General features: G+C 39.8%; 1 protein-coding gene across 1 annotated transcript in view; it reads left to right on the forward strand.

Moving 5' to 3' along the window:
* Window positions 1-979: 979 nt before the first annotated feature.
* Window positions 980-22925, forward strand: part of rab11fip4b (RAB11 family interacting protein 4 (class II) b) — a 54098-nt gene continuing 32152 nt past the window's right edge. Inside the window, exons 1-3 of the mRNA XM_079264317.1 lie at window positions 980-1188; window positions 18756-19006; window positions 20412-20597. Of these exons, the coding sequence (XP_079120443.1) occupies window positions 1111-1188; window positions 18756-19006; window positions 20412-20597 (515 nt within the window). The 5' untranslated portion in view covers window positions 980-1110. The remainder of the gene's footprint in view (window positions 1189-18755; window positions 19007-20411; window positions 20598-22925) is intronic.

The following is a 22925-nucleotide window of genomic DNA, read 5'->3' on the forward strand; positions in this document are numbered from 1 at the left end:
GAAGACTTCATAAACGGATTTACTCTGATAAATAATAAACTTTGAAGTAAGTGTATTTCCTATAATTATAGAAAATCATTACAGCCTGAAATGATCTCCTAGAAGCAGAGGCCGGATTATCCAATGGGCATTATGGGCACAGGCCCAGGGTCCCACGTCCACTTGGGGCCCATATGGGGTCCACGTAGGGCATATACCAGCAGTTTGGAAATGAAACAAAATGTAAATAAAAGCCATATAGTTACACTACTGTGTCTAGTGTATTGCTATTGGCTACCATTGGCTGAGAGATGTTAGAAATGCCATTTCACAGTGTATCATTCACAATTTTTACAATGTTGTGGTGGGAAAGGGGGCCCCTGGAACACTCTTGTCCCAGGGCCCTGTGCACTTTTAATCCGGCCCTGCCTAGAAGGAGATAAAGTGAAATAACACAAGCTCTGCACATCTCTCCTCTATACATCACCTCTTTCTTATTCTTATGGAATCTGCTGCATCACTGGAGACTGTTTCAGTTCAGCAGTCGCCTCCCGCCCCCCCCCTTCCCCACAACCCACCCCGGCACTGGCCTTTTCCACAGCAGAGACAGAGACAGGAAGGGCTTCATATGCAAATATAGCCTGAGTAGGCGGCATCCCAGAGCAGAGTGTGCAGCAATGTGAGAACTCTCACAAGCCACGCCCACATAAGCTAGTTGCTAAGCAACCACCTGCAAAGGGGGAGGGCGAGGAGAGGAGGGGCCATGCATTCAACAACTGTTGCCTGATCCGGGCTCTCACTGTGTGAATGCGAGTCAGCCGGTGAACTAGTGAGCTGGAGAGGTGTGTTAGGTGCAGAGTCTGTGTGTGTTTGTGTGTGTGTGTACGTGTGTGAGAGGAAGCACTCTCTTAGTGCAGACAAAAAAGAAAAAATCAAAACAAACAGGCAGTGCAGTGTTTTCCATCCTGCCCCCCTTCCTCTGTGCTCCAAGGACCAGAGCACCACCAGGGGCTCACCCTTTGGACTACTGCCTCGCTTCCTCCTCCTCTTGCCTTTGAAGGGAACACCTGTACGTGTTGAGAGCGCGTGAGCCGAGACAACGGACGCAGCCCTCGCGAGCAGGGCGAGTGGATGACTTCAGTGGATGAGGGTTTAGCTGGTGGAAAGAGGCAGACTGCTGACCATGGGCTCCCCTCACTAGTTAACGGGGTAAGGGAGCAGCCTGCACCCAGCCTGCTGGAAATGTGGGGGTGATTAAATATTACTTGACAGAATGAGGACGAAACATGGAAAGGGGTCAGTAGAGAGGGTTTAGTGACAGAAAGCTAAATCACAAGGAAAGCAGAGAGCACTGGATTCTGCAGAGTTAAAGGGGGGAGCAGCTCAGTGGCAGTCTATTGTGCCCTGGTTTGTGTCTGAATGCGAGTTGCACGTAGTTGACCCTGCCTCACAGCTTGCCTGTCTGTCTTGCTCAGCTGTTGGTGTGTGTGTCATCCCTCTACGCTCCCTTCCATCCCTGTCTGCTTTCCACTGTAGCTTTGTTTCCGTTCCTGTTGGTTCTGTTCAACATCTCACTGATGGTAATGGGATTAATTGGAAAGTAGGGTTGCTAGAAGGAGAGGTGGGTGATAGAGAGGGGGTAGGAAGAGTGATTAAAAGAAACATGAGGGGAGTGGGACAGTACGTTTAGGTATAGATGAATGGGAGAACATAAGAGTGGAGGCAGTGTGACAACAGCTGGTTTGTTGAACTTAGGAACTTGGTATTTGTTACAAATACATCTAAAATGAGAGGCACTTGAGATTGAGAATGTGGCATGCCGATGAAACCATTTTTGAAATTTCTAACTTTTGGTTTAGTGTGTCTGTAGCTGAATTTACACCCACCTGTTTATTTTAGCAATGGATCATTTACAATATGTACGACTACAGTAGCAGTACTGATAACTTTTAAATATCAATGCACAATAGTAGTTATAGCACATGCAGTTATTTATATAGCACTAAAAATGGCACTGACTCTCTCTCAGTATTTCCCAAAACAAATATGAGCTAATCTGATTTCAGATTATCTGGAAAAATATAAGATTTAAAACTGACTGCATGTACGCTACTGATTACAAACAAGTGTTTGGCTATCATGTCCTGAACTGGACTTCATTTGTATTGTCAATAGCAACATGTGACGTCAAACCCTGCTGTCATTTTGAATACTCCCGGATGGTGACTGAACATTACATAATAAGATTTGCTTTCCTTGAAACAGGGCAGAAAATTCAATGTTGATTGTTTTTGGCTCAAAACAGTCCTGGATCATGTTTATCTTGAACAACATTTCCTACTTCTTGATTTATATGGCTGTTTTTATAGCAGTTTGATTTAGTTATCTTCAAAAAGATTTGCATTAAGTCAAGCGTCTTTGCTGCAGTACAATGTGTTCACCGGGACTAGAATAACTAGATTAACATCCAGATCTGTACTGAATGCATGGAGGCTAATCTGCTCTAAAAGTCACTGCTTGCTCATGAATTGTTTGCCCACTTTTTAACACATTGACAGTAGAAGAAAGAGTTAAAAAAAAAAGACAGACAAAACATTAGTACCTTTATGCAGGTGCATTATGTCTAAGTGCCTGACCCTGAATTTGTCCAAAACAACTGGAAATGCTCTTAGTTTCCTATTGACCTGGTTAAAAATCAGTTTTTGTGAACACAGAGTTCAACATTTGCATAACACAGTTCGCATGCAACTGCTAACAAAAGACAGGGGCTCGAACACCTGCTGAGTCTGCCAAACACCACTAAAATGCCTCCAATCAGTGGACGACTGCAAGTAGGCCGACAGTCACTCGGGAGAAAGGGGAAGTTTGTTGAAAGGTTCATTGACACGGAAAGTAAAAGAAAAAAAAACACACCAGAATAATCAAGTGTAGTAATTGCAATCTACTTTGCTTTTTCACTAAACTAAAAATGAAGATTTTAACCTTGTTAACAAGCTAACAAAATATTTATCATTATGTGTTCCAAGACTTATCATTAACAAAACTGACCATTAACACTATGGCTGGGTATTTTTGCTTTGAGTCTGCCAGGCACCAGATCTAGTCTCATAAAAAAGTTAAGTTCAGGCTGAAGATTGGAGCGAACAGTCCTGAAAATTTGGGGGATGGGGCTGCACCAGCTTTGTTTGTGCTGTGAGGAACTGATAAAAATAAAAGCTAGCACGAGCTTAAAGGAAAAGTTAGCTAACATTTGTATCTAGTTACAAATGAGTAAACACTAACAGCTATATATGCTAGCACAGAGTAAGCTATTGGGTGTTAGCCACTCAGACCTGACGCCCTGTGCTGAACAAATTGGTTTTAGCTTCCTGACCCACAAGCTGCTTCTTAAGTGTCGAGGCTACTAGCCTCTACTAGCATCTGCTAGCCTCTACTAGGCTGTACTAGCCTCTACTAGGCCGTACTAGCCTATAGTAGCCTCTACTAGCCTCTACTAGTCTGTACTATCCTCTACTAGCCTCTGCTAGGCTGTACTAGCCTCTACTAAGCTGTACTAGCCTCTACTCAGGACTGTACTAGCCTCGACTAGGTTGTACTACACTCTACTAGCCTCTACTAGGCTGTACTAGCCTCTACAACCCATTACTAGGCTGTACTTGCCTCTACTAGGCAGTACTAGCTTCTGCTAGGCTGTACTAGATTCTACTAGCCTCTACTAGGCTCTACTAGCCTCTACTAGGCTGTACTAGCCTATACTAGCCTCTTGCTAACTTCCTGATGCTAGCCCCTCATTTAGTATTCAATGTCGTTGTTGCCATGGCTAAGTGAGCATATTTGAAGATACCTATTTAGTAAATAAATTTTAAGACCACAAGTTTTTTTTTAAGTCAAAAGAACATCATATATACCCATTTGAGGAAGATTTACTTCTTTTAAGGGGTAAATGGATGGATGGTAAATGGACTTGTACTTCTATAGCGCTTTTCTAGTCATACAGACCACTCAAAGCGCTTTACACTACTTGTCACATTCACCCATTCACACACACACTCATTCTACACACTTATACCCCGATAGGCACATCGGGGGGCAGTTTGGGGTTCAGTGTCTTGCCCTAGGACACTTCGGCATTTCAGGGGAAGCCTGGAATCGATCCCTCAACTTACCAGTTGAAGGACAACTGCTCTTCCTCCTGAGCTACAGCCGCCCCCTTATTGCCAGTATTAACAACTGGAATAAGGCTTTAAAAGTGGACTTAATTTTTTATGACTTAAAACCTTTAACAAAACATTTGATAATGGATCAATTTTTTCAAATTGCTATTGGGCAACAGAGGTTCTGCCTTTTAGAAGAAATATATCGTAAACTTTTCCACTTGCATATTTGTGAAGTGAAAACAACTGGATTCCAGCTGTGGCATTTCATAATGTCACCATGAGCCTTAGGATATTGGAAGTTATTTTTGTTGTTTTTGTGACATTTTATGGATGAAATAATTCATTGTGCTGTTGCTAAAAAAAAAGGACAACAAATAATTTAAAATGCTATTAATTGTATCGCTTTCGGCCACTGCTTGCTGTCTTTGTGTGCTGTAGGGAACACATAAGTTTAGCTGATGTTAATGCCAGCCTACTTGCTTGATGTGAAGCAGCACACGGTAGTTAAATATTTTAGAGTTGACAATAATTACACACACGTTCACACAATATTGACACACACTGTGTAGAACAACTTTGCCCACTCTTACATTTTCAGTCATATGCTTTTGTGTCTTGATGACAGAATGTTGCAGTGTATTACAAACACAGTCATGTACAAACACTGAATTAGGACAGTTAAATCTTTCATTAGAAGCATGCATTTCAAGTTCTCCTTGTTTAACGGGCTTACTGTATAAATAAACACCTGCTCAGACACACAGTAATTATCTGACAGCTCATGACTTTTCATCATAACTGTCACCAATATCTGGATACCTGCTCTGGTCTTGAGCCTGCATTTCTATCTTTAACATCATATTATTCAGACCTCAATTGGCACACGGAGTCCTTTCACTCCTGGGGGGTTGTATGCAAGTATGAGCTGGATTTCATTGAGAATATCTCCACACAGTCTCCAATGTGCCTCTACAGTCCCTCCCTATATTGTCCTTTGTCCAGTGCAGCATTCCTGGTAACCCAAGCAGCTACCTGCTCCCCTTAAGACAAATGTCAGTGTGTTCTTGTGCAGTGCAATTTTAAATGGAGAAAAAAGTTCTCACACTGAGGAGTCCTGTGTGTTTTTGTTCATTTGGTGTGTGCATGTGTCTCATTTGCTGAAACCAAAGTATCTTAGAGTGTTGACTTAGCATAATAGTGGTGAAATATGAGTCAATATTTCCCTTTTGTGTATTGTATGAGTGTGTGGATGCGTAGGAAGAGCATTGCTTATAGCATTGGTGCTGAATAATGCCCACAGGATGATACACAAACACCAGCCTGTGTTTATGCTCCTTTGTTAAAGTAGGCATGAAAAGAAAAGTGATTCCAAGACATTATGTGTAGGTGTAAATATGATTATCAGTAAGTAAAGTCTGATAAGTAATATTAAGCCATATCAGCTGAAATGAACTTTATGTAATTGTTGAGGTGTATCACTAAGCAAGATTAAGAACCTAGCAAGGCATGTTGAACTTGAAGTCAGAGTTTGATGTTACATGGTTATCACTATGGTAACTTGGCTGATTGCATAACATGCTTTAGAGTATCAGATTACCAGAATTTACCGACTCTTTCCTTGGCATCATCTCAGACCACAAACTGATACTGAAACAACATTCAGTTGCCATCTTTCACTGTGAAAGAGAATGCAATAGAAATAACAACAATAAAACTTTCTGCCTATGTCAAAGTACTACTGTTCAAAGCACTATTCAAGATAGAATCTGCCATGGAGGTCTAAAAAGGAGAAAAATACTGTCAAATTTATTGAAAAGTCCATCACTGTCAGCTTCTTAGATAATAAATTGTCCAATCTTTTCAGCATGTAATAAATTCATTAGCTGGTAACCTTACTAAAAGTTTGCCTTTTTTGTTTAGATATCAGATCATTGGATATTTTAGGTACACTGTAAAAAGAGAATAGTTAAACTAAATGGGTTAAAATACATCTATCCAAATGAAATAACTTAACCTGACAGTTTTGAGTCAGATTTACAAATTATTTAGTTTCTTTTGATAAATGATCTCAGTCAATCTACTGAAAAGATTCACATTGGTCCAGATTAATTATCCGAGTTATCCAAAAGCAACATATTGACGTTATACTTCATAAATTAGTATTTCCCATACGTTTTTTGCTACCAATGCCGATATTTTTGGAGCGATTTGTGCCAAACAAACAAAAATATCTGGATATCTTGTCATTTAAAGTTATAGGAGACTTAGATGAAAAGATTTTGATGCATAATATGTGAATGTTGTGGAAAGGTTTTGTCATTAAAAATGCACTTATTAAGCTACGACTTGTGCATTTCAATTAATCCATTTTTCATGCATGTTGTTTTGTGTTTAACTTTGGCTTGATTAAAGGGCAGAATATTGTATTTATGGTGTGAATTTCAGTGACGAAATCTTGTGTTTTCAGCATGAGGTGGGGTAGGACTGTGTACTGTTTGTTTGTTTGTTTGTTTTTTAGCATTTCTGAGGGAATCCTCTGGGAATATAGGATTGAACCGCTGGGGTAGATGATTTTCACTCCATTACAGTCTACTCAGAGCTACATTCTGCTTTTCATATGATCCAAAGACAGACGATTGGTATATTTTATGCAGAAGAAACATCAAATGACTGATAAAACCCTCTTTTTATGCGAGTACTCCTAGAGTAAGAAAGCCTGACCAACAAAGAACATTATTAATCATCGCTGTTATCTCAGAGCGGAGGTTCACAATCAGTCAAACTAGCAAGCACATAGCTACTAGTCAAGTTGTGCCAAACTTGTTTGTGGTCATCCTTCTGAGGGTTTTCTTTGATTTGTCCAAATATAAAATAAGAAGACCTTCTCCTCACAAAAAACAACTGCATGAAACTAAAACTGATTGTGTTTACTTCAAAAATAAAATAATTTCAGTCTGTGTTGTGATCTGAGACGAAGAGGCTCCCAGAGGCGACGACTCAAACTGCTAAGAATTAAAATGTGTTATTCACCTTTTAAAGAGTACACTTTTTGTTGTGGCAGCAGTTGAGGAGCTTAGAGGATCAGAAAAAAGCAGGATAAAATTAACAAAGAGGGATAGAAGAAGGGAAAAAAAAAACCTCTGCAGAGAAACGCCTTATCTCTTCGCTCAATGTAGCAAACACAAGCAAGAAGGCTCTGCTGCTCTCAGTGGGTCTTTCTCCTGGGATTCCCGAATCCCGCTTCCCTTCATCCTTCCCTCCTCAGCTCATCCGCCATCCCTTCTCCTGCTGACTCACACGAAGTCAAAGCTCCATCACTGAGCATTGATCCGGTCGATGTCAGTTCACGTGTCTCCCCTTTGAATCTCAGAGACGTAGCTCTCCTTACATCCGTTTTCTCTGTCCTTTGTTTGACGTTTGTTATTGTCTGACTGGACAACAAAGAGACGGTTACAACCCAACTAGTTACACAACATGCATAGAAGGGGAACAACACCTTGAAAAGCCCATAAGCTGCATAATTCCTTTTGCACAAATGGAATCGTAAGACATTACCTCAAAAATATTACTCAAATATGCTCAAAGGGATGTTCTCATGAGCAGTTGCAGCTCGTATGACATCGCTGTATCTCTTTTAAAGTGAAAATATTCCTTTTTCTCTTCTAGAGATTTTTTGTCATTTTAAAGATTCCAAATCTGTTTCCATCAAGACTTCTTCTGACTCTTGTATGCCTTGTTAATATTTATGACACTAAAGTTTATCTTTTGCTTTTAAGTTGCCTTCTAATTGAAAATTCTGCAAAGCGTAAAGGAAGATAAAAAACTGTTGATGCACAAGTGACAGTGATGCAAGCAGCAGACATGATCCGTGGTGAGTTCAGTCGTTTTCTCTCTCTGTCTACATTCAAATCAATAAGGCCTCGAAATGCATGGCTGTCCACATAATTGTTCACGGTGCCAGCATGGCAGATTAATGATTTGTTCAGCACTGAAATGTTATTGACCGTCAGCACTCAACATAGACCAGATCGGTGTGAGGAGAAGTGGGTCATGAGTCTTTCTACCGACAGCTGCAACAATGTTGTAGTTGTTCAGGCTGAGAAAGAGTTTTGCCTTCGCTGATTGATAGATCGAACACTAACCTCAAATCAGACAGTCTGCAGCAATTAGCTCCTGTCACTTGAGTGTGTTTTGTGAGTATGTGTCAGCTTTTATTGTGACGGGTCGTTATCTCTGAGAGAGAAGGTGATCATGAGCATATAAGTACCTTGTTCAGGGCAACTACCACGCTGGTACGGATGGTTGTACACGTTTTACGCCAAAGCCCTTCCTGATGTGACCTTCTGCATTTATTTGGCCTTTAGACCGGCCCTCAGAGTGATCAAACTTGTGGCTTTTACTTTGACAACATCTAGCAAAGCGATGCTGTTGTAGCTTTCTGTAATGTGACCATACTTTGCTGTACAGCGTCGGTTTTATCAAACTGCACTCTTGCAGGCTTCTGCTGGGATCCCTCAGGATGTTTGTATAAAATGTCTGATGTTTCACAACTTAATGCCTCCTCAAATTATCATTTTTAAACACTGTCACGCACTCACTGCAATTAAACACACTGGTTTTGTGTTGGAATGTGATGCTATAAGGAACATTTATCAGACCAGTTGGATTAAATCTGCAGTTTTTTGTTGTCAGTTTTACATTTGGAGTTTGAGAAAGACATGTTTATCTCACTGTTAAGCTACTATCACTATACTGAGACACAAGAAGACGCTGCATTATGGATATCGCTAGGCTAAGTGTTGCATTCATGGTCCATACTACTCTAGAATTTTCCTTTATTATTGTATAAATTTAATAAGAGTTTGGGGTTTTTTTTGTTTTTTTGTTTTTTTTTGCAACGCCACAGACCGGGCCATGAGGAAGTTGCCTCTGGGCCACATGTGGCACGTGAGTCATCATAGGAAGAGGCTTGATGTATAATAAAATTTCAGAAGCGATGAATAAAAATAAGATATGTACATATTTCCATATAAGAGCCTCTCCAGAGTTTTACTGAGCAAATGGCCATTTCTGTTCCATTGTAATAATTGTTAAGCACCTTTTTGTTATCAGAGATTTACTCTCGATTGCAGCTGCTAATTTGGAAAACAATGTTATTCAACCCAAACACTGACATCAGTTATTTTTGTTTTGCTCACATGAAGCCATTGAGGCAACGTGTCGTTCTTTTACAGCACTTCCCAGTCCTGCACCAGTTATACTGGAAAGAAGATAATAGTGTCATATTCAAATAAGTTTCCTGTTGAATTTGTTGTAAAATAGATTCACTTTGCATGGAGATAAAAATAGCATGCTTGTGTTTCATACTGAAATAATAAGAAACTCATTGTGTTCCTTTTAGTTTTTAACCACCAAACTCAGTGATCAGTCAAATGTAATGTTTTCAAACAAACTTTAAACTCTTTCTTCATTCAGTTTCAATGCAACTTTAAAAAAAGTTCTTTACATCTAGTCTGCTATGTGTGTTAAGAGAAGGTTTATGCATTTCTAAACGATAATTAAATGTACAATAGTTATAATGTAAATGTGGTATGGGCAGAGGTCAGTTATTCTGCGGTATACAATCTATTAATAATTTACATATGCAAAAAAAGTATCTGAGGCTGAAGTTCCATTACCCCTTGAATTGCACAAAATCTAAAAAGTGGAATAAAAAGCAACAATGAAAACACATACATGTAAAATAAAATAAAATAAAATAAAAAACTCTAACCACTAACCACTTCTCATGAGGTGGTTTTTCATTTTGATGGAAGTATATCACAAAGTGTAATGGAAACACTTACTTTGCATTTACATGTCCCCGGACGTGACGTAGGGGGTCATAAGACCAGTTCATTCCCAGTAAAAATGGCGCGATGGGGAACAAACAGCGAAATGCAGAGTTTTACAATGAATTAGAAAGGAAGAAGAGGGATGAGCTTCTAGGGCTCCTCTGCTGCAAGTAAAAAAAAAAAAAAAAAGAATTTCTATTCTAAGTTTTGACATTTAAAAACAGTTTTGTAAAGGAAAAAAAAAAGTCTCTCAAAAGTTAGTTTCCCAAAAATCTCGCTGGTTTCAGAACCCATCATGGTCCAGATGATTCTTAGCTCTGCCATAATGTCGGAAGACCACTTCTTCCATCCAAACCACCGTCTTGTCTTGACTTTAACCAGTTCTCTTCATATGTAATGAGCCGATCCTTCAGCATCTGAAACTCGTCCCCCTTTGTCCAGATATCTCAACAGTCTTCTTTGATTAAGGGTTCACATCAGGATAGTTCGCCAGACTCTGTCTGATTGGGGACTCGGCTAAGTTGTAGGTAGTGTATCCATGCAGACATAGATCATGTTCACGCTGCACTTTGGTCAAATGAGCCAAGCTATTAGAATAATGAATCCCCATTTCCACAAGAGGTGGTGCTGCACTAGTGTTTAGCAAAAGAGAGAACAAGACCCGCATGAAGGGAAAAAAAAAAACTCTAGGCCAAACAAACTAGGCCAAGACCTGCGTTTGTAGGCAGACAGAGTCCACTTTTTTGTCCGAATCAGAATTTGTTTGGCTCATTCACATTTCCCCAAACGAATTGGACTTTCCGAGCAAACGGACTCTGATTTGGATCAAAAAGGCTGAGGTGAATGTGTCCAAAACCACAATCACAACCCTCTTGCTGTGCCTGTTCACACTAAAGTCATTACGTTTCAATGTGTTCATTCAGACATGGAGATTGTTACCCATATCTTAATATCCTGCTAACTTTGATTGGTGTATTTTGGTGCTGTTTAGTTAAAAAAAAAAAAAAAAAAAAAAAAAAAAAAAGGAACAAAAAAAAAAATTGTAGCTTCAACTAGTTAAAACTGCTGCAGGAATTTTCTTTCTTCAAATGCAATTTTTTTGTCTTCATCGTTTTCATTTATTTAAGGGTGGAGTGTCCTCTTCGGGTTGGGAATGAGGTTCTGGCCCAAGTGGACGAGTCCAAGTATCAAGTAGGGTCTTGTTCACGAGTGAGGGAAGGATGGAGCGTGAGATCGACAGACGGATCGGTGCGGCGTCTGCAGCGGACTCTGCACCGGTCTGTCGTGGTGAAGAAGGAGCTGAGCCAGAAGGCGAAGCTCTCGATTTACCAGTCGATCTACGTTCCTACCCTCACCTATGGTCATGAGCTGTGGGTCGTGACCGAAAGAACGAGATCTCGTATACAGGCGGGTGATATGAGTTTCCTCCGCAGGGTGGCCGGGCTCTCCCTTAGAGATAGGGTGAGGAGCTCAGTCATCCGGGAGGAGATCAGAGTAGAGCCGCTGCTCCTCCGCACCGAGAGGAACCAGTTGAGGTGGCTCGGGCATCTGGTCAGGATGCCTCCTGGACCTCCCTGGTGAGGTGTTCCAGTCACGTCCCTCTGGGAGGAGACCCCGGGGAGGACCCAGGACACGCTGGAGGGATTATATCTCTCGGCTGGCCTGGGAACGCCTCGGGATCCCCCCCGCAGAGTTGGCAAATGTGGCATGAGGGAAGTCTGGGCTTCCCTGCTTACACTGCTTCCCCTGCAACCCAATCCCAGATAAGCAGCAGAAAATGAATGATTGGCCTTCATTTACTGGTTCCCAGTCGGTTGTTAAAAGCCCATATCTACTTTTCTGCCAATGTGACACGTTAAGCTTTCATGATATAGATCTACTGCTGTTTCTTTTTAATAAATGTTGTTACCGTTGTTCTTACAAGCTCCAGTTGGTTTATCTAACATATTTCCTTGTTCTTTGCACTGTGAACTAAGATCATTGTGCAACCACATATAGTTTGTTGTTGTTTTGTCTCTGAGCTGTTTATGTTCACAGTGAATTTGCAGCTTGTATGTTTAAGTATCAAACTGCTGGTAAATATGAGGTAAAAGACTTTGTGTTACTGCTCGGTGTATCTCTGGAGGCATGTTTTCCTCTCTCACACACACATTTTCCACTAAGGGAATACTGTGTACAGTCGTCCTGCCTGGCAACTAATCCTGTTGCTTCAGCTTGCTCCGTAACGTCTGCAGGCCGCTGCTCTCAGTGCTGTAATCTTCCACAAAGTTGCTCAACAAATGAATTCTGACAGAATGACTCAACATTGTGATTTCAGGATTGCGCTAACATGGTGTGAGTGATCGCTGGCGTTCATGTAACATAAAATCCAACTTATTCACAACTGAACTTGCGTTGCTTCTTTCGTGTTTGTGTGTTTCCCCTTACAGGTGTCCTTTACTTCCTGCCTTTTCCTTTATTCAGCCTTCTTGCGTCTCCATCAGAGCTGCAGTGGATGTAAATAATGCATGTGTTCACTCATCCTCCCTCCCTGTGAGCTTAGACACACATTCATGTTTGTTTGTTGTTTTGTCTCATAACTATTCATGCTAGCCAGCTGTTTTCCTACCTGAGAAATCTGAGCAGACTGAGAGTCTTTGCACATATATATAGATAAACTTGACCTTTATTTCTCAAGTCATACTGTAGAGTTCACTGTCCTGAGCGTAGATGGCATGAAATTAATTGTATGTAATGAATCCGTTGCATGTAAGGATGTGTTACGGATGGATTTTAGAGTCTAGGCGGTACCTGGAAAGGGTTTTGCTACCAGTTAGCGGGGGAGAAAGCCTTCAAACAGATACAGTTTCAGACATATTTAGGTTACAGACACCATGAAGCCCACACTAGGAGAAATCCTGCCCACTTCTTTGTCTTCATCTCCATCTTTTTGTGGTGTGACATTGTGAACTCACAGGGAGAACAGGAAGAAGAGCAGGAAGGATTTTAACTAGGTCAGATCCTGCAGCAGCTGACTCAGAAAAATATTTTTCTCTTTGCTTCAACTCTGGAATACATGAAAACCTGCGTGTGTGCTGCATCTGAAACAACTGATACGCAGTCTCCTTTTTTATAACTGTGGCTGTCAGGAATCAGAGATATTTAATGGAAATTAGCATTGTGCTAAATGTGGTGCTTTTAATTTCATTGACTAATCAATGCAAATTTAACCTTTAAGAAATAATAATAATAATAACTATATTTATTGATAACAGCATAACTATTTGACCAGATTTTGGGTCTTTGCTGTGGAAAGAGATCTCATCACTTCCAGTTTTTAGATTTCTTCTTAAAGAGACATTTTTATGAGTTTTTCTCCACTTTTTTCCATTTTTATTGCTTTGATTTTACTTGTAAGGATAATTTCTTTATAATGAAACAGCACTTTGGTCAACAAGTTTGTTTTATTTGATTCTAAAACATTTATTTAGCCTAAGTGTTTTGTGAAAGTCCAGCAGATCTCCAGGAGCATCGCTCCAGAGGTACATCAGATGCCAAAATGCTCGACTCAAAGCTACTGGCATTTTACATTTTGGATGCTCTCTACAGACCAGGTGTGTTTTGTGCTCGAGGGTATGAGGCAGATTAGATCCGTCTGTAAATTTCGGCTGTTTAAGGCTGTAAAGCTGGTGCAGAGCAAGATAACAGGAAGACATTTCATCATATGAGCAAAGACAAAGATGATCAAATAAAACATTCAGTGGAATTAAAACACCAGACAACAAGGAAATGGACGGATATTATCTAATATAATCATTCTGGTGTGAAACTAGTGACTTATGGTGTAAATGTATTGGACAGTAGATGATTTAATTTAAAATTACTGATAAGTGTAAAATTACTTCTTACATGTAAAATCACTTCATGAGAAGAATGAAGAGATTTTTACATTAATATGGACGTCAAGATCAAGAATTCATGTCGTTGTAGATCTAATAGATGCTGGAAAAAATATTTAATAACAATTGCAGTGAGCTGCGACTGAGGAGTTAAGGGAAAGGTGAGACTCCACCCCACCTGCATTTCGTTTTGTCAGTTAATGCCCCGAGGTTTTCCAGGAACAGCTGACACATCCTCTGACTTGTATTCAGAAACAGCTCCTCCCTTATTCATCATGTTTTATCAGTAATATCAGCGCAGCAAAGGCGTTTGTACAGCAAGGCACAAAGTACCTTTAGTTATACACACACACACACACACACACTGTATGATGCTGTTGCTGCTCAGTCTGTTTACTCGCAGAACAGCTTTCTATCTGTCTCCATGGTTACATGCATGATTTTCTTCTGTAACTCTTTCATGTCCACCAGAAATCTTAAGTGTTTCCTAAACTGACCAAAACATCTTGAAACGCAGCTTTTAGTAGCTTTTCTTCATTTGTGTGGCAAATACAGGAAATATGCTTTGTGTTAAGACAGATAAGAGTTAGTTAAACATCTTAATACCTGTGAAGGACTCAGCCGGTAAAATGTGCTCATCCAGCCGCCTTTTTCTCTGCCGCACACCGTGTTTCTTTCCCAACTGCAGGGCAGGAATGCTAAAGAGACGTTCATCCTTTGTTGTGTTCACTGTGACTCAGCCTCAGACCCCATGTTGGCCCTTTGTGGCTGCACTAGTCTCAGTTTAAATGTTAAATCTTTCATTTACTTGTGAACTTCTGTCAGTGTTTGGAAACCGTGTGAGGGTACATGTATTACACATTATATATCAGTTTCTTTTATTTCTTTTGCCTGCGAGCCAAATTGGTCGTAAAAAAGACAAAAGAACGGATACTTACTATGTATTTTGTCTGTAGTTTTGTTTACAAAACAAACATAAGAAGTTGGATCCATGAGGAACAAATATAAATTCTTAAATTCCTGAGTTCATCTTGTAAAGCTTTTTTTTTTTTTGTCTACAAGACTTGCTGTCTGCTCACTAAATCCCCTCTCCATCATCTTCACATCTGCTTTTGGTTGCTGCAGTCTCACCATTTGATATTTATTTTCCACTCTTCAATTAGAAATTGATCTGCTTTGGAGCATCACATGAAAAGGCCTGCTAGCATCGATGCTGCTGTGGCCAAAAACTGCAGCGATACACACATTGTTGCCGAGGTGACGATAGTTTACACCCTTTTTAGGATAAAAATACTTTATGCAGAAACCTTAATACTGCCGGAAAGTGTTGCATGTTTCAGCTGTAGTGTGCTGGTTTAATTGTATGGACTAATGGATTCCATACATGTTTATTTTGAAATATTTTTTATATATCAGACTATGATTATTTACCTGTCAAAGACTAACATGCTTCAAATCCTGCAGCTTTAAACAGTTTGTAACACCTCTGTGTTTACAAACTATTCTATTTTGTAACCACACAACATCGTGGTTTAAATTATATTATTGTTATTATTATTATAAAATGTTTAAAATTAAAATATAATAAAATAATGTAAAGTTAAATTTTATTTTATTCTATTTTATTTTATTTTATTTTATTTCATTGGCTGCATATTAATCATGGTCCAATTAGATTTTACCCTCCTGTCTTATTTTATCTTATTACCCAATGGATGTAAATTTGGACGTAAATTTACTTTCTTTTGCAAACTCAAATAACAAATCTTGTTTCTTATATTTAAATACTTTGATGTCTGCAGATACAACTCTGCTGTTTTATGAAGACATCAGTAAATTTAGAGAACTGAGCCAACTTCTGCATTTTGTCGCAACTTCTCATATTGTCCATTCATTTCTAATGTAAATCTACATACAAATAGTTGCTTTTGCTGTTTTATGTTTATTTTTTTAAATGCAATCTTTCTTGTTTTAATCTTTAGTCAGCAGCATTATAAAACTTTCTAACTTTCTTGAAGCTGCTTTATCTCTCTTCCTGTCTCACATCTTTCTCCTCAGCGCTGCCGTTCCTCTCAGTCTTCCACTACTTCCTTATAAGCTCTTTTGTTTTTATGCCTTGAATCCTCTATTCACTCCTAAGCTACATTCATATCTTTCAAACTTATTTTCTGTCACGTTTCATCCACTCTTCTTTGTTTCTTCTGCTTATTATTCTTCCCCATACCACTCCCCTCGCTGCCTTTATCCCCACGTATCCCCATGTTCTTGAGTGTTTAAGTTGTTCAGTCATGCTGAGATAAGCTGTGCTCTCTGTAGCATTAGACCAGATTTTAGATGTTTCAGAGTCAGACGCCTGAACTCTGACCCATTACCCTTTCCCCCTCTTGCCCACTTGGGAACATTCCCACACTGAAGGAATCCACCAAATGGGAACTTTTAGCAACTTTTATCTGCTGCACCTGCTAATTTGCACCATGTGTGTCAGTGGGTTTGTTATTTTCTACAGCTGCATGTTGCATGTTCTTTGACACAATGTGAGACAGTTTTATTCTGCACTTCTTCCTACTAATCTGCATCATAAATGTTTATTCTAAATTCTGGCTGGGATGTTAATACTGTAAAACAGATGTGCACCTGGCTGGTTGGTGAAACATCTAAACCTAAAGAAGAGATTTGTCAGCTCACACAAGGAAAAAAAAATGTAATTCCTAAATATGTTGAGAGGTCCAAGTTAACTTGGTCTAAACATTTCAAACAAGTGCCAAGAAAATGGTAAACATGCAGGTTTTAGCCGACATAAATTTAAAACAATATTTCTTAATATGCACAACAAATTAAATTTTAAAAAACTAATTATTGACAGGAGGCAATATTTCTGATAAAACTATGAGAAATTACCTAAAAGCAATGGGACTAACACACAGAAAAGCTAAATATAAGCTGGCAGGATCAGTAATACACACAGAAAAAAGGTTGGCGGCTACATGATGCGTACACTTTGGTCCAAATCCAAGGAGACTTGTGCACAGTCTGTAATCAATAAGCATGTATGTCTTGATGAGTCATTTATCTGTAAATGTAAAACGAGTCGACCGTGATTTGTGTTGCACAAGGTGTGTCGGACCTTTATAGAATATATTAAACAAAGGAGTGTGTCGTGTTTGTGTGCTGCTGCAGGGACAGTATTGTTTATGTCCCAGGTGATTCTTTCTTTCCAGTCAGTGGAGTAAAGTTGTCTGTTTCTATAAGACTTGGCTTGCATGGACCCTCCAGACTGGTAGTACAGAGAAAAGTCTCAGTTACAGGATTCTGTCTATGATGAGAAATGACCATATGAAGATGTCAGTCATTAGTAATATGGGTTTGACATGGACTTGTACTTACATAGCGCTTTTCTAGTCATGCAGATATCTGTTAAAGGACCCTTAGAGATGGCAGTTAGTAGTGGAGGTGGTCTTCGTCCTACAGGAGTTTTACTGTTGGCTCATATCTAACTATCGGCATTCCACAGGGGTCAGTCCTGGGAGAGATCCCATCATCCCTTTGTGTCTTCACTTTGTGCCTTGTTATACATACTTTTAATATCAAGTATTTGTTTTATTAGGGTGATACACTGTTAAATTTCACTTTTGAAAATAAATAGTAAAAATAAATAGTAAAAAAAATAACCTCCATACTGATCATATATCCAGATAGCACAAAATAATGCAGAATATTCAACATTTTGCCCAAGTTCCAAACCTTAGAGGTTTTATTTGATTATTTGTTGTCAACACTAGAGATGGGAAGATCGAATTGAAAAATCAAAAATCAGGATTTTTTTTTTTGCTTCACATTTTTAAAATCGATCAATCAATTTTTTCCCAAATTAAAAAAAATAATACATTTTACATTTAGTTTTTGTTTTTGTCGTTTTTATTGTTTTTATTGATCTTTTTACTCGTCTTCTTGGGAAATTATAGCAGCAGAATGATGGTCTGGCTGCTGTGTTGTTTTTTCCTTATTGAAATAAAGTAAAATGACAAATAAAAAAAAAAAGTTTTAGACATATTTTTGTTGTTTTTGAAATACAAAAATCAGCAATATTGAAGAATTGTGAGAATCGCAATTTAAATTGAATTGGCACCCAAAATATTGGAATCGAATCGGGACAAAAGCGTATCGTCACTGCCCGAGTCAACACGTTTAAAATCACTGGTAAAATCCTTTTTTTTTGTAAACTGAAGGCCTCCTGTGCAGATATGGAGATGGTCTCTCGCTCTTTCATTCCATCTGGGAGTGAATACTTCAACGTTCTGTCATCATTCCTAAATAAAACGATGCTTCATCACTTACAGTCCTGTCAGGATGCCACTGATAGGTCACTCTGCTTCCCACACCAGCTTCCGGTCACCTACAGGATTCACTGCAAAGCACTCACATCACATAGAGACACCTACACAGACCAGAACACCCATATTTCAGTCTCAACACCACCTCACGTGCACTTAGATCCATTAACCAGAGCCAGCTGTGTCTCATGCACTCGCCTGAAGACTTGTGAAGACGAAGCTTTTGTTTCCACTGCCTTGAAACTTTGGGAACTCTCTCGTCATATCCATTAATGTTACTTCTACAATAAACACACAGGAGATTGTGGAATTTTTCAACACTTTATTATCATAATAAGACAACGTTGATTAGGAATACAATGAGGACATTTTTTAGGATAATAAAACGTGTCACCGCTGAGCACTAAAGACGTATCCGCTGAGATCTAGACTGAAAAGTGGATGGAAGTAGAAAACATTTCTCAATATTACCTGATTCCATAACAGACAACATACTCCAGATGTGGGGTTTCCAAAGGCAGGAAACATCAACTGATAACAGTCTCCATCTTCACCTTCTGTCTGATCCTTGTCCAGGGTGTTGAGCAGGAGCAGGTTTCTCTGGCCATCATGTCCACTCTGATCAATCCTGACTCCGTCCCCGAGTGCCAGTTGTTCCCTGGAGAGGCGGAGGAGCCTGAGGAGGAGGTGGCAGACGAGGGCAGGGAGAGGGAATCGGACAGAGACAGTGCTGTGGAGAGCACCCAGGGGTCAGACACCTCCGACGGGCTCACCAGGCTCGGGGACAAGGAAGACGCACTGGGAGATCTCTTTTTACCCAGGGACAAGTGAGCACTGTTAAAACCTTTGTAACCTCCGTTTTCTGCCTTTTAAACGTCACATCCAGGTTAGATGAGCCGCACAAACCGACAAGCTTCCTGTTCTTTTCTACTCTAAATTCTAAAAGCAAAACTTTAATAAAAACACTGAGCTTTACGAGCTGCTTCCAGACGTCGGCTTCTATTTTCACTGCTTTTTCTGCAACTATCACCTGGAAAAAGTCATGTTTTTCATTTCAGAGTAAAAGTCTCGACCTCTGCATTATTCTCTTTTCCACTGTAATCTTTTTTTTTAAATAAAAATGCTCATACACAGGCATTTTCACCTCTTAAGTATGTGAACTCAACAGGTTTGTTTTATTTCAATCATAAATAAAGTTTGCATCACACTGCAAAAAAAAGAAGAAAAAAGTAGTATTATCTATGTAATATCTGACCAGAACAGCATGGAAATATTTCATAAAAACCCTGTCGACCCTTTAGATGCAAAGGTATTTAAATTAAAAAAAAAATCAAAGGCAGATGGATGGATGTAAACGCTGGAACTCGAGTAAAAAGGAGTTTCTATATCACAGAAAAACCTCCGTCTCAGCGTCAAACACGTATTTGTTAAGGCAGCAAACAGAGTTTTTGGGTGTTAACGTGTAGAAATGTGAGTAATCATGTCATTGCCATTAATCCATGGTTATTTTGTCATTTATCAGATCAATTTTTAACTGTTTGAGAGCCCTAAAACAAAAAAATTGTTGGTTGTGATTGTTCAGTATATCGTCCATGAATACGATGACTGTAGATTTATGCAAACACTTATTTTAGTGTGATGCAGTGTTCACGTTTTCCCACTTAAAAACAAAATATGGGAATATGAACCACTTTTTCTGTTGTGCATATTTCATGCTTCTTTTCTGGAAGATGGATTCAAGATTAGCCAGATTCCTATTAAAGCTTTCTTTGCAAAAATCAATAAGATTTAGTCAACTGCAACACAATTTTTTATGTTGCTAAGAGACGTTATTTGCTAAATCCAAACTATTAACAACAGCAGAGTTGACATTTTTACAGAGTTTCTGAAACACGTATGATGTGCATCCCTGTTTGCATCTCCCTCCAGCTCTGGAGCTGTACCTGAACTTGCTTATTTATTATTTTCAGATGTAATGAAGGATGTGTTGAAATGTTTCCACCTGAACATTCTGGAGTTATTTGGTTTTCACACCTTTTTTCATTCCTCGCTTCCGTTTGTTTTATATCTCTGTTTGGCGCTGATGTATTATCTCTTCAAATCAGATATAATGCTGAAACTTCTCTGAATTGCAACATTTGTATGTTTAAGTAGATAGCCAAGCAAGCTGTGTGATGTGAGGAAATGAAGATGAAGAGAAGTTTAACATCGATTTTATCCTCTTTTTAAAAGGTGTGGTCCAACTAGCATCTCTGTGACCTCTGACCTTTCGACCCGTTCCTCGGCCTCTCTGAACGAGGAGCAGTTTGAGGACTACGGGGAGGGGGAGGAGCCAGACTACACTCCCAGCAGCCCCTGCCCTGACGACGAGACTCGCACCAACGGCTACTCCGACCTGGGTTCATCTGTGCCCTCCAGGTAAGAAACAGCTGATGGATGAAAGAACGTGTTTGTTCTGCAAGATTTTTTTTTTTTTTTTTTGTGCATGAAAACTTTAAACAAACTGAAGTGTTTCAAATAAATGATTCATTCATGCATCGACGTTTTTAACCGCTTGAGCTGGGCTGCCTGAAGTCGGTCCTCAAGGTGCCGCTGTCCTGCAGGATTTCAGTATACAGGCGATGCTCAGTTTACGAATGAGGTCCTTTCCTACCGCTGTGACACAACTAAAGTACCCCTATATTGCCCCCTTGATCACTAAATAACTATCTAAATCCATGTATTAATCATCATATTAATAGAAAAACAGTATAACCAATTAAAATACGCACTGAGGCGTCGTCTCAGCCTCCGTGGCAGGCATCGTAAGAGCTTATATTGACCCTCGTAACTTCGAAACTTGCTCAGTTTTGTTATTTACGTTGATTTAATGAGTGTCGTAAAGTCAAAACAACGTTAAGTCGAGAACTGCATAACACGAAGACCGCCTTGTATCCCTGTTCCAACACACCTGGCTTCCATTAAATGGATCCAACGGCCTATGAAGTTCTGCACAATAACTGATTAGTTGTGTTGGAGCAGGGATACATGGAAAACCTGCAGGATTGTGGCCCTCGAGAACCCTAACTGGGCACCCCTGGCTTACGGTGTGTTCAGACCAAAGGCGTTTTGAGCGTCAAGAGCGGCAGGTTTCCATGTAAGGTCTATGTGGAGGCACGGCAAGGGGGCGTCGAGCTTTCTCTCATTGCGTTTTGGGTGTTGCCGTTCCGCGCGGAATGCGCCGAAAATTGAGGAATTTTCTTAAGTTCGACACGGGGAACGTGCGGAACGCGCGTCAAATGCGAGAGATGGGCAAAGCTGAACTTTGGCCGCTCGAAGCGGGGCGTCAACCAATCAGAGCGATCAGCTCGCAGCTCCTGGAGGATTCCGGTGGTGAACCCAGACACGGGGCTGAGATGCGATTACTCCGTGCAATATTTAGGATAACCATTCCTTGCTAAAAAGCTGAATGTTACAGATTTGGCAACGTAGCAGGATATGTTGCCTAGCAACGCTTTGTTTGGGGGGGGCGGCGGCTCTCTGTTGAGTGCGGCTCTTGTTGCATTAACACTGACTATCACTGCCCTACGACAACGTCCTCTAGCTTTATTTATTAAAAAAAAACCATCTCTCTACTGAATCCTCTCTTTTCCGCCGCGTTTGCCGCTCGCTCCAGACAAGCGGCAGGAGCAGTGGGAGTGTTTTGGGCGTCGGACATAAGTGGCAGTTTAGTGACCAGCATTGAGCGTTTAGCGTTTTGAGCGTTTTCGACGCCCAAAACGCGTTTGGTCTGAACACACCGTTAGCCTAATTCAGGGTCGTGGAAGCTGGAACCTATCCCAGCAGTCATTGGACAAAAGGGAAGGTTCACTCTGGACAGGTCACCAGTCCATCACAGGGCCTCATGTAAATGATCTTTGCCATTAAAATGATCTATTTGAATCTTTTAAAATTTCCACTTGGTCATTACCAGTTTGTTAACTGTGAATGATGTCAATTTATAATGAGATGCGGCAGTATGACATCTTCAGTACCTCACAATTCCATTTGATTATGATTCAGGAGGCGATTATTAAGCAATAATCAAGATTTTCAATCTTTTCTCCTCCATTGAGGGTTCTTCCCACTTCATTACAACATTTATACTATTTTATACACCATTCAGTATCCATTAATTCAAGTAACCAAACAACGATGCTTTCTTTTCTGTATGTGGAATGGTAAATAAATCCAACACATATCAACTAGATTTTTTTTTTTTTTTTTTTGGTCTTTAAAGTTCTCTAAAGTTTTTTCTGCAGCAAAATTTGTTAGCAAGTTTGTTTCTTGTCCTCTATCCTGGACTGGAACGGAAACTGCTGTCACACATTTGTAGTGTTAATATTAGGGCTGCAACTAACGATTATTTTAATAGTCGACTAATCTGTAAATAATTTTTTTGATTAGTCGGTTAGTCACAAATATTTCTGTCCCGCCCACCATCTGTGCTTCCAGCTCTTTTTACAGGCTCCAGTATGTTTTACCCCGTTCTCTTCATTTGCGTCATATGAACGTCATCCTGATCCGCCGTCAGTCACAACATAATGTCCTTTAGTAAGTTAAAAGAACGACTCCTGAACCAGTTGAATATTAAATTTAAGCTTAACACCTTACTACTAATTTATTTTGAATCATTCAAACTTAGCTATAGTGTCATATCCAAGCTGTACAGAATTTGCCTCAAAAGGAAAACAAAATAAATAATTTTAACATCTTAATTTTTGTAGA

Source organism: Telmatherina bonti (assembly GCF_933228915.1).
Source record: "Telmatherina bonti genome assembly, chromosome: 3".
Classification (NCBI taxonomy): Eukaryota; Metazoa; Chordata; class Actinopteri; order Atheriniformes; family Telmatherinidae; genus Telmatherina; species Telmatherina bonti.